This window comes from Canis lupus, chromosome 35 (assembly GCF_048164855.1).
Source record: "Canis lupus baileyi chromosome 35, mCanLup2.hap1, whole genome shotgun sequence".
NCBI lineage: Eukaryota > Metazoa > Chordata > Mammalia > Carnivora > Canidae > Canis > Canis lupus.
In genome coordinates, this window is record NC_132872.1 from 24038456 (window position 1) to 24051537 (window position 13082).

A 13082-nucleotide genomic window follows, 5' to 3' on the forward strand; every position below is an offset into this window, starting at 1 on the left:
AATTAGATACCACCTGGTCAGAGTATTTTTCTCAAAGTAGTCTAAATACAAAGAGCCCAAAATAAAAAGAGCACAAAGAAAGATGGGTACGAGAAGTAACACAGCCTACATTCTATAATAGAAAATTATTAAAATAATGAAGTCCATTAACTATTAACTCCTAGTGACGTTAGTCATGAGCTACAGAATTAAAGAAGTTCTGAACTTCCATTCTCTAAATCCCAAATATTTGTGCTTCTCCCCTATTGTTCAATAAATTGTCTTTTGAGTTCTTAACTATACCCTGTGGCCTAAATCCCTCGAGAGTGCCCATTTCCCAGTACATTTAAAAACTCAACAGTATACCTTCAATTTTCGTATAGACAATTTATCAAACGAAGAAATAAAAAGTAATTCTTGGACTCAAGAAGTTTACAAATTTACAGTTATCACCTGATTGGCCCCTGCAAAATATTATTTATCAAAGCTATATTAAATCTTCTTTCAGCTGCCCAGCAAACTACATCTATCCCTTCTACACCTAAACGACGCATCAGGCCTAAAACACCAAGAACCAAACCTGGTAAATAACTGCCTCCTTAATCTCTTAGGATATTTAATTCCAAATAGAGAATGTCTATCTCATTATCACAAAAAGAGGTTATATGATTCTATAGGTCAAAATGTCTTCATAAAATTTGAAATTAACTGAAGATGAATAATTCAAAATAAAGAAATCAACTTTTCAATACGACTTTATTGAAAATTATGTCAGTGATTTCTTGCCTGGGAATTTTGGTATAAACCAAGAAATAAGTCCTAATGTCACATGGTTAAAGAGTAAGATATATTGGGTAATTCATTTCCTTGATATGCATGTATATTTAGGTGTTTATTAGGCTGACAGTTCTTGTTTCAGCTTTGAACTGGGGCAGTGGCTGAGAGGAGAGACCATGACTCCGACTTTCCAATTGCTTATAATCTTAGAATGATCATACAGCAAGAAGGAGAGATCAACATAAAACTATGCAATCTGCTTATAAGACTATACAATACTTATGTGGAACCTCAGAGTTGAGGATGTAAGTCTCAAAATATGTATAGGTGTAGACAAATTAGAAGAAGGAGGGAACAACATACATTATGGCACGAATTTGCATGGTACAGGTAGCTTATCTGGAAGTAATTTTTTCATTGCCAAATAATACACTCAGAATTGTGCTCAACAAATCAAGTTTTGCTTATTCTATGATAGAATAAATATAGTATTTTTTTTGCCTTACTATTATGACTGAACTTAGAAACTATCCCAAAACTTTTACTCACTGAGTAAAATACTGTCAGTAAAATACTGACAGCTAAATATGGCAGGATTTCAAAAGGGTCATCCAGTTCTTCTTGAGACTATCTTTTTAATGTCTCTAGGATATCTTACTTTTTTTTTTTTTTTCCTTTCCATCACCAGAAAGAACCACAAGTCCTGGAACAATTACATCTAAAATTCCTAAAAGCCCTGAACCTACATGGACAACACTGGGTAATGATATGTCCTTGGTAGATGTGTTACTTCATTTTACCATTAAAATCCAGTGCCTTAGCTTTTATGAAATGTCTCCGTTCCTGTTCTTATTGGATCATTTTGACAATATTGAGAATCTCATAGAGTATGACAGCTCTGTGGCTTTCATGGTTTTGGATCGTTGCCCATAGTCCGTGCTTCTGAACTGAGCATCAGATATTATCCTGTACCTTGGAACGCTGGCAGACCACTGCTGATTCCTCCTCTTCCTTCAGTCATTTTATTTGAGTCTCAAACACAGTCCTACATTTTTTTTTTTGAAGGAGACCCTCAAGTTCAACTCTGAACTTCATTTGGAAGAACAGTATTCTATTAGGATGTTAGTAGAATTTCTTTATAATGTAGATCATAGCATACCTATCAGTGATTATTAATTTTAAACCATGCCTGTTTTCTAGTGCTTAAAGACTTGGATGTGGCTGAGAAATGTGAAATAAGGGTGCAAAATGAGTATACTGATTTTTTTAAAATAATAGATTAATTTTCTTTGTGTAGTTGTGGCTTTGTAGCAATGCTATTTCTGTTCAAATATACTCTTAAAGTGTTTTTTTCAAACCAAATGAAAATTTGTCACTGTATTTCCACTAAATGCTGGCCTGTGAAATATTCTTTCAAAGGAATATTTCCAAAAACCTTCCAATATGATGGGTTCATTCTAGTTATAGATTTTCCTTTTGTGGTTTTAGACACTGAAATGCCTAAATATTGATTGTTGATTATTTTCTTTACTTTTCCAGCTCCCAGTAAAACACAATTTATTTCTTTGAAACCTAAAATTCCTCTCATCCCAGAAGTGACATACACCAAACCTGGTAATTACCCTGAACTTTTTTTTTTTTTTAATTCCAAAAGTAGGGTTGAAAAATTGTTTCATGCCAGTCATTGAAGCAAGGACTTGTCATTTGTCTTTTGTTATTTGATACAGATTTTCCGTGGAAAGTGCAAAAATGCAATGAAATGATGTCATTATAACCAACCCCTTTGATATTATCACAGCGTTGCTCTCAGCTGTTGGGTGGATCATTATGTTCATGACCATCACAGAGAAAATACAGAAATAGAGGGATGGGAGTGATTGAGGACTCCCTTGTCTAGGACTATGAAATAGTTTCCAATACCAAAGTTGACTGGAATTCTGATCACACTAAACAATAGCCTTTCAGCCTGAAAAGGGAGAAGTGTTTCCATCCCCTAAAAACTCTGCCCTTGTTTTAGGGTTTCTCAGTTCTCCAGCTGCAGGATTAGAAAGGATCGTATTTTCCTAATGCTCCATGACTTCTCCCTGAAATGAAGCTGATTTCTGAACACTGACTTTTGTTTACTTCTCAGGAGATCATAATGATTTTTTGCTAAAGAAAATCAGGCTCTTTCACAGAGAGCTTATTCTACTTAAGTAACTAAAAACAGAGACAATCCCCTGCATATAGATTGCAGGACATATTGAATGACCAAACTTTCGTTTTTTTCTATCTATCCAGAATCTATATAGCACTTTAAATGTTGACTTCTAAGTATCCCCTTACACACAGGAACTCTGTCACTACAAATCATTTTTATCCAAATTTTAAGCCCTGAGCTCCAGGATTTTTCTCCCTATCATGTCCAATGGATTTTTCATTAATGGGTGTTTACAAAGTAGGATTATCAAAACAAAAGATTTTCTACTTCAGTGTACATGATTTTTTTTTTTTTTTACAGCGAAATGGGTAAGGAAGAAAATTGTAACTGCTCAGAAAAAGAATTCTCATGACTTCCTTTAAAGAGGCAGTGAGGGGCACCTGGGTGGCTCAGTGGTTGAGCGGCTCAGGTCATGACCTCAGGGTCCTGGGATCGAGTGCCGCATCAGGCTACCCAGAGGGAGCCTTCTTCTCCTTCTGCCTATGTCTCTGCCTCTCTCTGTGTGTCTCATGAATAAATAAATAAAATATTTAAGAAAGAAAAGAAAAAGGAAGTGTGAGAGTTCCAGGTGTAGGTGTTAAACCGAAGGAAATTAGGGATTAGGCGAAGGGAGTGTAGTTGAAGCAGAGAACATCAGTGAGGTCTCCAAGTGAGAGAAATGAAATGAAGTACTCTTACTCAGAGGGGTTATTTGGAGAAAGAAGTATAGTTAATCAAACTCAAGAACCCTAAAAGTTTAAATCAAAGAACTCTGACAGCTATATGAGAGAGGGTTTAATGTACATTTATTTAACAATCATGCTTTAGAGGGCTTTGGAATAAGATAATAACCATTATACTTAAGTTATACTTTGAATAGAGGGCTACTACCAGGCAGATTGAGAAATATTACCATATATTTAGACCACCAAACTTAAATAAATGTCTTTCCAATCTAAGTATTTCTGTTATTACAAGATAAAATATGAAAATAGCAAAAAAGGGATCCCTGGGTGGCGCAGCGGTTTAGCGCCTGCCTTTGACCCAGGGCGCGATCCTGGAGACCCGGGATCGAATCCCACATCGGGCTCCCGGTGCATGGAGCCTGTTTCTCCCTCTGCCTGTGTCTCTGCCTCTCTCTCTCTCTCTCTCTGTGACTATCATAAATAAATTTAAAAAAAAAATAAAAAAAAAAAAAAAAAAAAAAATAGCAAAAAAAAATCTTCAGATGATCTTAATGGTTTAAAAATCATTAGTTATATTAGTAATTTCAGTGGTTTCTAAAGGAAGGTTTAAAAGAAATTCATTAATACAAATAACGGGAGAGGATGTGTTCTTATCATTCTAGGGTGTTTGACATTTCCTTTTAACATGTGACAAATTATTTGGAAGCTAATGATTTTATATTCCTCTGGTTTCTGCCTTCTGCTCACCTAAGAATAGCCATGCTTTTCCCTCTGGCATCAAGTATTACTGCTTCAGAATCTGTGCCTAACTTGACACCAACTGGAGTTAACGTTGAATGGTCTGAGCAACACAGAGTAACAGATCTCTGCAAACCAGGGCTTGGGTTCTAGCTTTTAAAAATGTATTTATTTTTACTCTGGGGCAGGCCACCAAGATAGCTCTGCAGAAGATTTCTGTTGCTAGCCAAGGTTCAGGAGAGCAAATAAACCACTAAAAGCTTTTTTTATTTCAGTGATTCATTGCCTTCCCCAGCCCTGTCCTCACACTCTGCTATTTTTCCATTTCACTTTCCATGCAGATTGCTTTTCCTTTGGTTTTCCTTTGAGGTTAAACTAACGAATAAAAACCCACATTGGGTTTGGCTTGTTTTATAAGCATAATCCACTGCTTTCTTGAAAATCCCACCATCCAGCATGTCCCAACTTGTCTGCCTCATACCATGAGAATTGCTTCCTTCATACTGAGTCGTTAACTTTGTTGTGACACTTTTTACATAGTTCTCTGACATGGTGGCTAGAATGATAAATTTTTCTCATGGTTAGTCACAAATCTGTGAGCCAGGTATATTTTTCTTTTGGGCTGAGGTGAATGGTATAGTTGTTTGCCTGCCACTTAACATTTTTATTCCTTTATCGGTAACACCTTAAAATTATAAAATAGAGGAGATCTTGTCAGAAGATGTATTTGCTTTTAATAAACCCTGACTTCGATATTTCTATGTGCAGGTGAATTAGAAGCTTAACTGATGAGGCTTCAAAACTCTTTGGTCTCACTGTCAGTCAGGAACTCAAAAATACAGATTTTTTACTTTATAAAATTCTTTATAAAATTCTTGAGACCACCAAATTTAATCTTTATAAATCCTGTAAGATGCTACAAATGACAAATCTTACTTACTTTTTCAGTTTCAGATGGCAACTTTGTAGAAATTAAAGCATGAATTACAACCTCAAAATTTCAAAAAGAATCTTTGTTTACTATTTTCAGATAAAGATTTTTTTGGTAGTTATATTTAAGGTATTGACACTTACTATTTATCCTTTTCTCCTGTAGAATCTGAGACATCCAGGCTCCTCCCATGCTCTATTTTCTCTCTCTTACACACACACACACACACACACACACACACACAGAATTTTTTGCGTTGTTATGTGTACTTCAATCAGATACATCACTTCAGCCTTTGCCATTCATCTGTTTTAATCTTTTTCTGGATAAGTTCTTGAGAAATAAAAAAAAAAATGTTTTGGCTACAGACATACTAAAGAATGACACCATTTTTCAGAACACCTTGTGCCTATTATACGCTGCTTTTAGAAAAAATGAAAATTCTCTCCCTGCACTATTCATTGCAATCTTCTCTTTCCTTAGATACTAAAGAGTCTCTGCTTACTTTCTCAAATCTTTCCATAGCTGGTAGTCCAGAAATGTCATACTGGTAAATGTAGTATAAGAAATATAAGAAACAAAATGATTTAAGTTTTGTTAAGCTTGTTGGTGGCTGCCATATTAGTTAATTTCTGTAAGAAAAAAAATGGCAAAGAATCTTCACTTTTTCTTTTTCAAAAATTTAGTTCCTTTTTAATTTTCTTCTTGAAATAATTCTTTTTGTTCCATAGAATAAGAAATCTACTAGATGGTCTTTTTAAAAGCATAAACAGATATTGTAACCAAACTATATTTAGTTTGAAATATCATTTACTTATTGCCGATTTGAAAAACATAGGAGGGATTGTTGTCTTTCAGAATATTTAAATAATATTTAATTTGTTAAGTGATGAAATCTGAAATTACTTTTTGACTTCTTTGATTTGCTAACCAGAATGGACTAAATTTCATATACAAACCAGTTTGTTCACCAGCAATAAATGCTAGTAAATAGGAGGAACACCATATAAACACTCGTGGCAATTTTTACCTTTATAGACCATATGTCCTACTCCTTTTTGTGTGTGTATGTGTGAAAGAGTATCATATCCAACCAGGCAAAAATCATCCAAAACTAACAGATCTCAGACCTGGCTAAAGGTCTGATGGGTCTGTTACCTCTTCCCACTTCCTTGGGTGAACCTGACCTGACCGTTCTACATGAAAACAAAATGGCAGGTGATGCTTTGGATGACCTTGGAGAGGTTAAAACAGTATCTCCTCAGGCACTAGGAGAAATCTTCAGACTCTTTGGTAGAGGGAAAAATAATTAAAAATCAACAAGAAAAATCCGAATTCTCAATTCTTACTTTTATTATGGTTTGTGGAAAGGATGTGAGATGATTGATCTTTAATGTAATAAACCACAGAACCTGATTGTTCACCAGTGAGAGAACAGCTTTTCTAGTAAAGGACTTTAATTTGTCTTAAATGGTGATCTTCAGCATGGCCTATGATACTACTTGTTTCATTATAGCCCCAGAACCTCTGACTCTATTACCATCATAGTCAACGATGGGTAGTGAAATTTCCTTTACTGAGTGGAAAAAAAAAAAAACAAAAAAAAAACTTAGTACTCATTATGTGCAATTTCGTCCTTAGCTTGGGCTTTTAAAAATTTCTTAAGTTCTTCAGATCTTTATTTCAGCCATTTTGGTCAGAAGAATATACTCTTTGCTTGTGCTAACTAAACAGAGGCTCTGGAACAGCCCTGAAAGCCATACTGATTTTGATTGGACACATTCTGTATTGTCCCTCCTCCTATTTGAGTACTGTGTCCTGAGCTCATTTTAACATAGTTGTTTCCAGTGGAGGACCTTGGCTTTCCTCTATTTGTAGACATTTTTGTCTTTTCACTTTCAGAGGTGTTTATCTTTTAAAACTCTAACATTTGCAGGTTTTCTTGAAAAGTAGTATGATCTTTCCAGATCTAAGTACCCTGATGGGTTACTAGGCAATTCATTAAGAGAAACAGAAAAATGAACCCCAATATTTATAGCTTCTTTTTCTTCAAGAGAGCAAAAAAACTGTTCTGCTGGTGCCATCTCAGCCAATTACCCATATTTTCCTTCACAACCCAAACTGTTGGTCACTTTATTGCATTCATGTCTTCCAAATGAGAATCATGCCTTCGTTTGTTTGTTTTTTCCGTTTCTCCTTCCAAACTTAACTGACGAGACTGCATTTTGTTCATTTTGTCTAAAAGCATGTGAATCTATTTAAGAAAGGACTGTCTTACATGGATAAAAAGTCTCACCATTTATATATAATCTCACAACTTTGTAATTAGAAAATAAGGATTTTTCATACTAGAATAGATTTTATCATTTTTCCTTTGATTTTTGATTCCTTCTTGATGGTTTTCATGCCCTCTAAGGACCTGGAACTCTGGAAACCAAACTTTCAGCAACATTAGGTAATGCAGTTAGTGAGTGAGTGACCTTTGTTCCCTCTTTTCCTAACTGCTAGTATTTTGAGGAACAGGCTCACATTAATGGATTCATCCACTGATATCCATCAGTGTGTGTGTGTGTGTGTGTGTGTGTTCTTTGTTCTTACTTGCAGAGAGAAAAAATTCGAATTCTTTAGTTTTATAAACTGTATCTCATTTTTTAAAAGTTGCCTTGCCTGAAGTAATATCTGAACTCAAAGCCTTTTTATACATGCTGCTGACTTGTGAACTTTTTAATGCTAAATGGAAAACTCCTTTTCAATGTTAGGCCAAATAAATTTTAATTTGTGTCCCTAGTGGCTCCTTAAAGGTGGCTTTCTTCATGTTCCTGTTAAACATACACCTTCAAAACTTCCAGGAGACTGCCTTCTCTCAGCTCTACAAAGGAAAGAATAGGGAGGTCTTTAACATATATATACATATATTATTCAAGACCTCATTTAACTGATTAAATGATTGAAAGAAAGTTGCAAAACAGAAGGATATATGCCCACAATAAGCCAGAGGACTTACATGTGCTTCTATGATATATGTACTGACTGTCAGTTTGTAGAGCTAGTGCTCTTGTATTAATGAGCTAATTTTCTTTCTTCAGCTCCACCAAAGACCAAACGACCAGGTCGTCGCCCCCGTCCTAAAACCACACCTAGTCCAGATGTGCCCAAGTCCAAACCTGGTAAATGTGACATTGAGGGTTCCAATTAACATAGAAAATGGAATATGGAGGCTTCTGATACAGTAGCTACCTACTACCTAAATAGTTGGGCTTTAAGAACCAATATAGTTGACTTTTATATTTACTCATCAATCCTATGTTGATAATACATTGTTATTTTTCATTTGTATCTATTAGGCACAGAGCAGTAGGCTGCCCCACCCCGGACTGGATTATTAAAGTCGGGCACCCTAAAAGTCTCACATAGGATGCATATTTATGGCAGCTGGGGTGTGGGAGAGGAAGAGGGATAAATGGGGAAAGTGGAAGGGAAAATCACATTCACAAAATAGGGTTGAGGAATGAAGAGTACTGTCTCCTTCCTCAAGATGCTGCTTCTTGATATAATTAGTGTTCTTACTTTTTGCTTCCATAGTTCTGGAACCCACTACGGTACAACCGGAGCTCTTGATGCCCACAGTCGGTAATTCCACTCTCCTCCAGTTGCTTTCACGGAATGCCACTTTTGCTTTTCCTACTCTCCACCCAGGCATGACTGCAGTTCCATCACATCATCACAATTTTATTCCATACTTTTTCTCGTGTTTCCTATCTGGGTCTGAAGAGCCTGAAGATAGGAGACTTATAGAAGAATCCTTCCTGTGTGCTTCTTTAAGGAAGTTCTGTGGTCTTAGACGGAACTTCCTGGTTCTCCACAAACCCTTTGTCCTTCCATGTCCTTCTGTTGATAAAACCTTCTGCTCTTTCTCAGACCAGGGACTTCTGTGCTCGTCCTGGACTTGGCAAATGGCAAAATTTTATTCCAGTGCCGTGATTATCATTTCATTGCTTTACTCATTCAACTTGTAAGATCTTTTCCCTCTTAAAAAGCTGCATGATAATGGCTTCTTCAGCTTTCTGTTTCTTTGAAGAATGTTTTTGAGTATATTTTGATAACTAGAGTGATAAACACTGTTCTTGTTCTAGAGTTCAATGTTAAAATAGCGTGGTCTTTATAACTTGAGAACAATAGAAGTGCCAAATTTGTTTTATTGTTTTGAGTACTAATGTTATTTGACTATTACTATTTCATTATAATTTCTTAGCATTCACAGTAAATTTGCTTTACTTTGGAAAATTCCTGAAATCTATAGCCATGTAACCTCTGTATAATTTAAAGTGTTTATGGATTATTTTCCAGGTCTCCTAAGCAAGTTTCAAATTTCTACTTTACTATTTTTATGTTGAAAAACCTAACAACTAATCAATAGAAGTATTGTACTTGTCATCTTTGAATTTACTTATATAGAAAGAAATTTTATTATAGTTCTCATTACTTTGCTCAAAGGCACATTTTGAGCATTTCCTGAAGACTTTTCACTTTGGAAAAATCAGGAGAAATGGACACATTTCCCATCCTTCTCATACCCCAGGAATTAATTTTGTTGTATATTCAGTGAAGTTTTATAGTATCTTTACTCAAGCATATGTGTCTTTATTCTGACAGTTACAGCCATGATCATTATGCTAATTTCTAATACCTTTCTCTTTAGCATCAAAACCATCCAAAAGACCTAAAACCACACATAGACCAGATGCACCTCAAATCCAGCCTGGTAATCACTACTTTCACTGCCTTGATCTATAACTAGGAAAATAGAGTGTAAGTAACATTACTCTTGACATTCACAGCTCTGCTATGACACTAATTATAGCACCTTTTCTTCTTCAGATTCAAAACCACCAAAGCAATTACTTCCTAAACCCCAAACCCCAGCACAACCAGATATGCCACCAACTAAATCCGGTAAACATAATTGCCAATGCTTTAGTTTAAGAAGTTTTTCCTTTGGAAATGTTGTTGAAAATTTTTATGATTTGTCATACTGTATAAAGCATAGAAACACAAATACCATGATTTTGTTCGTTATCTTTACAAAGTAAAAACACCAATTGTGAAATGAACAAGCCAATGTGTAGGAAGTTAGTGAGGTTTATATCTGATGGTCTGATAGATTCCATTTTGTTAACATTGTTAGGCTTTGTGTATTGAGTTTGGATGTGTAATGAGTAGAAGTCTGATTTTTCTGTATTTGGAACATACCTGAAAGTGATTTCAGCATTCACCACTAGATAAGACTGGGAAGGCTGACACTGTGTTCATGCTTTTTAGGCACATAATCAGAAATTGGCTTCCTCTAAAATACTTTAATGGCATTTTAAACAGTAACTATTACCTAAGTGATTTCCTATGAAGAAAGGTATTTATATAAGAGTTCTAAAATTTCAACTGTTTTGCAATTGACATTTTCTCCTAAGATTCCAGTAAATACAAAATTCTTGTTTAGTAAGAAAATATCTCTCATATGAGATATTATGAAGAAGATATTATAAAGAACTTATGAAGAAGACAATATATATCAACTTAGAATAAACCAGATTCTATATCTTATGAATTTAAGCATCAATGACCACTTAAAAGTTTAAACTTCTTTTACTTTATGATGCAGTCTTTGAGCCTGTTACATTTGAGACCGAAGCTCCCTCCCCAACTGTAGGTAATGATCTCTTCCTTCTTGATCAATGTTTCTCTGAGCTCACCTCTCTCATCTCTGTCCTGAGTTGTGTTCTTTTATGTAAAAAACAGTCGTTCATCATCTTTTCATTCATTTCCAGAAATTGCTTATTATTTTCAACAGGGAAATTTTCAATATCAAGAGGCATTCTTACTTCTGCTGCTCAGTTTATAACCCCTGAATGTCATTCTTCCTTTGATCACCTTCAAAGGCATTCAGATTGCTTGTAGCACTTGATGTTGAGGAAAGTCACAGGGACTGAGAGCACAACCATCAGCAATCCAGGAAGTCTTTGAGATTTTTGCTATTATGTGTGTATAATTAATGGTTATGGGAGAGGAGCAGTTAAAAATCTGGTTGGGGCTTGAGGTAATACCCAATTATCCCTTTCTTGCAAAAGTCCTTTCCTCTTGAATTTTGTACTATTCAAATGCACGTGCATGTTTCTGTTGAAAAATTCATCTTGCAACGCTGATTTCCAAGCAAAACAGGGATTCCCTATTTTGTTTGAAGGCAATCAGTTTTCGATATTGTTTCATCCTATTGTGTTCACTTTCCTCATCTCTTCTGTAGGCCATATTTTCCATTAATTCAGAAGATGTCCGATGTGGCTTAAACCAACTCTGCTGTTATCTTAGTGAAAGGCAATCTTCATACAAAAGCTCACAGTGTTTTCATGATGAGATGTTTAATGTTACATTTAGTCTTCTGAACTTAATGACAAATGGAGATGCTAATTTGAATCCAAGGAGTTACAAATCACAATTTCATAGATATGTATAAATTCAATCATTTCAGAATATTATAGAATTACAGGAATCCTGTTTATATAGATAAAAGTTGAATTATTATTCTTCAGACCTTTCTCTTAATGATCTGTTGCCCACTTGAATGATTATCTCCTAATTATTCATTTGAGATAAATGAATTAAGAGAAAGAGTATGAAAGAGTTCCCCATTTATTATGGAGAAAAGGCACACGTTTACCTTTTGCATGACTGTCACACATGTCCAATAAACAGACAAATTGAGAACATTTTAAAAAATTCTCACCGCCACAATTCCTCAAAACAAATAGCAATGGTGGTGAAAGCCTTCCAAATACTGACAGAAGCTTTTGCAGTTTTTCAGATTAAATTAAAATACAGATTAGGCAACTGAGATGTTTTTGGAACCAAGTTTCCAATGTAGCTGGTATCAGATAATGAAATACAGAGAAAAGCTTTTCACTGGCCTCATAAGAATGCAAAATACACAGGTATATCTATTTTGTGAGATAAATGGATACCAGAGTATGGTCAATTAGAGACCAAATACTACTTTTACAGCATTCAGAAATGCTTTTTAAACATTACAGGGTAAACAAGATTTGTTTTAAAGATAATTTTCCTTCTTTTGCTATATTTCTTAAATCTCCATTGTTTATTGCTTTTGGTCAGTTCCTGCCACAGACCTTGAACCTGTAACTCTGAGAACTGAGGCTCCCACAACAACATTGGGTAATGACTTTTTATGTCTTTAAGCAAGTGCATTTTCTGCCCATTGTCTAGTCTATTCTGTTATTATCTTGGTCAAGGGGTTTTCTTTTTCTAAGATTTTCTCATCGCCCTCCCTTGTCACTCAACTATAGTCTTCATTTTGAATATTGAAGATGTTTAAAATAAGTTACTTGATTAGTTGCTTGGTTAAGCTTGCATGCACCTCGGATAGAGCATATATCTTGCGTATTATCCAGCTCTATTAGTGCTTTACAGAGCCTGTGATTCTGCTCAGTGTTCTGTAGCAAAGCTGAATTTCAAATACAATTAGGAGTGGCTGCTTCATACACATCAATTTTACTTCTGTGGACATTGACAGAAGGTTGTATTAAGATAGGGCATTTTTATTGTCTACCAATGATTTTAAGAAATGAAATGTGCTTTTTCTAATGTTTAATGGGATGTATGTGTAAACCAAATAATTTCTAAGTACAATCTCCTAAAAGCAGGTAAGCCTGGGGCCTGGGTTCTCCCCTGTATAGACATGCTACGTTTCTGGGGTCAGGATCCTTTTTGAAAATCTGACATCAAT

General features: G+C 35.2%; 1 protein-coding gene across 47 annotated transcripts in view; it reads left to right on the plus strand.

Annotated features, from left to right (window-relative positions):
* ABI3BP (ABI family member 3 binding protein) overlaps positions 1–13082 on the plus strand; it is a 240572-nt gene that overhangs the window by 137233 nt on the left and 90257 nt on the right. For 43 of the 47 annotated variants that reach the window (XM_072811858.1, XM_072811859.1, XM_072811861.1 and 40 more), the window contains 9 exons: positions 488–562; positions 1445–1516; positions 2296–2370; positions 8377–8457; positions 8873–8920; positions 9990–10052; positions 10169–10243; positions 10947–10994; positions 12452–12511. In XM_072811858.1, coding sequence (XP_072667959.1) covers positions 488–562; positions 1445–1516; positions 2296–2370; positions 8377–8457; positions 8873–8920; positions 9990–10052; positions 10169–10243; positions 10947–10994; positions 12452–12511 — 597 coding nt within the window. The remainder of the gene's footprint in view (positions 1–487; positions 563–1444; positions 1517–2295; positions 2371–8376; positions 8458–8872; positions 8921–9989; positions 10053–10168; positions 10244–10946; positions 10995–12451; positions 12512–13082) is intronic. The other 4 variants (XM_072811868.1, XM_072811869.1, XM_072811882.1 and 1 more) reach the window with 4 other exon arrangements.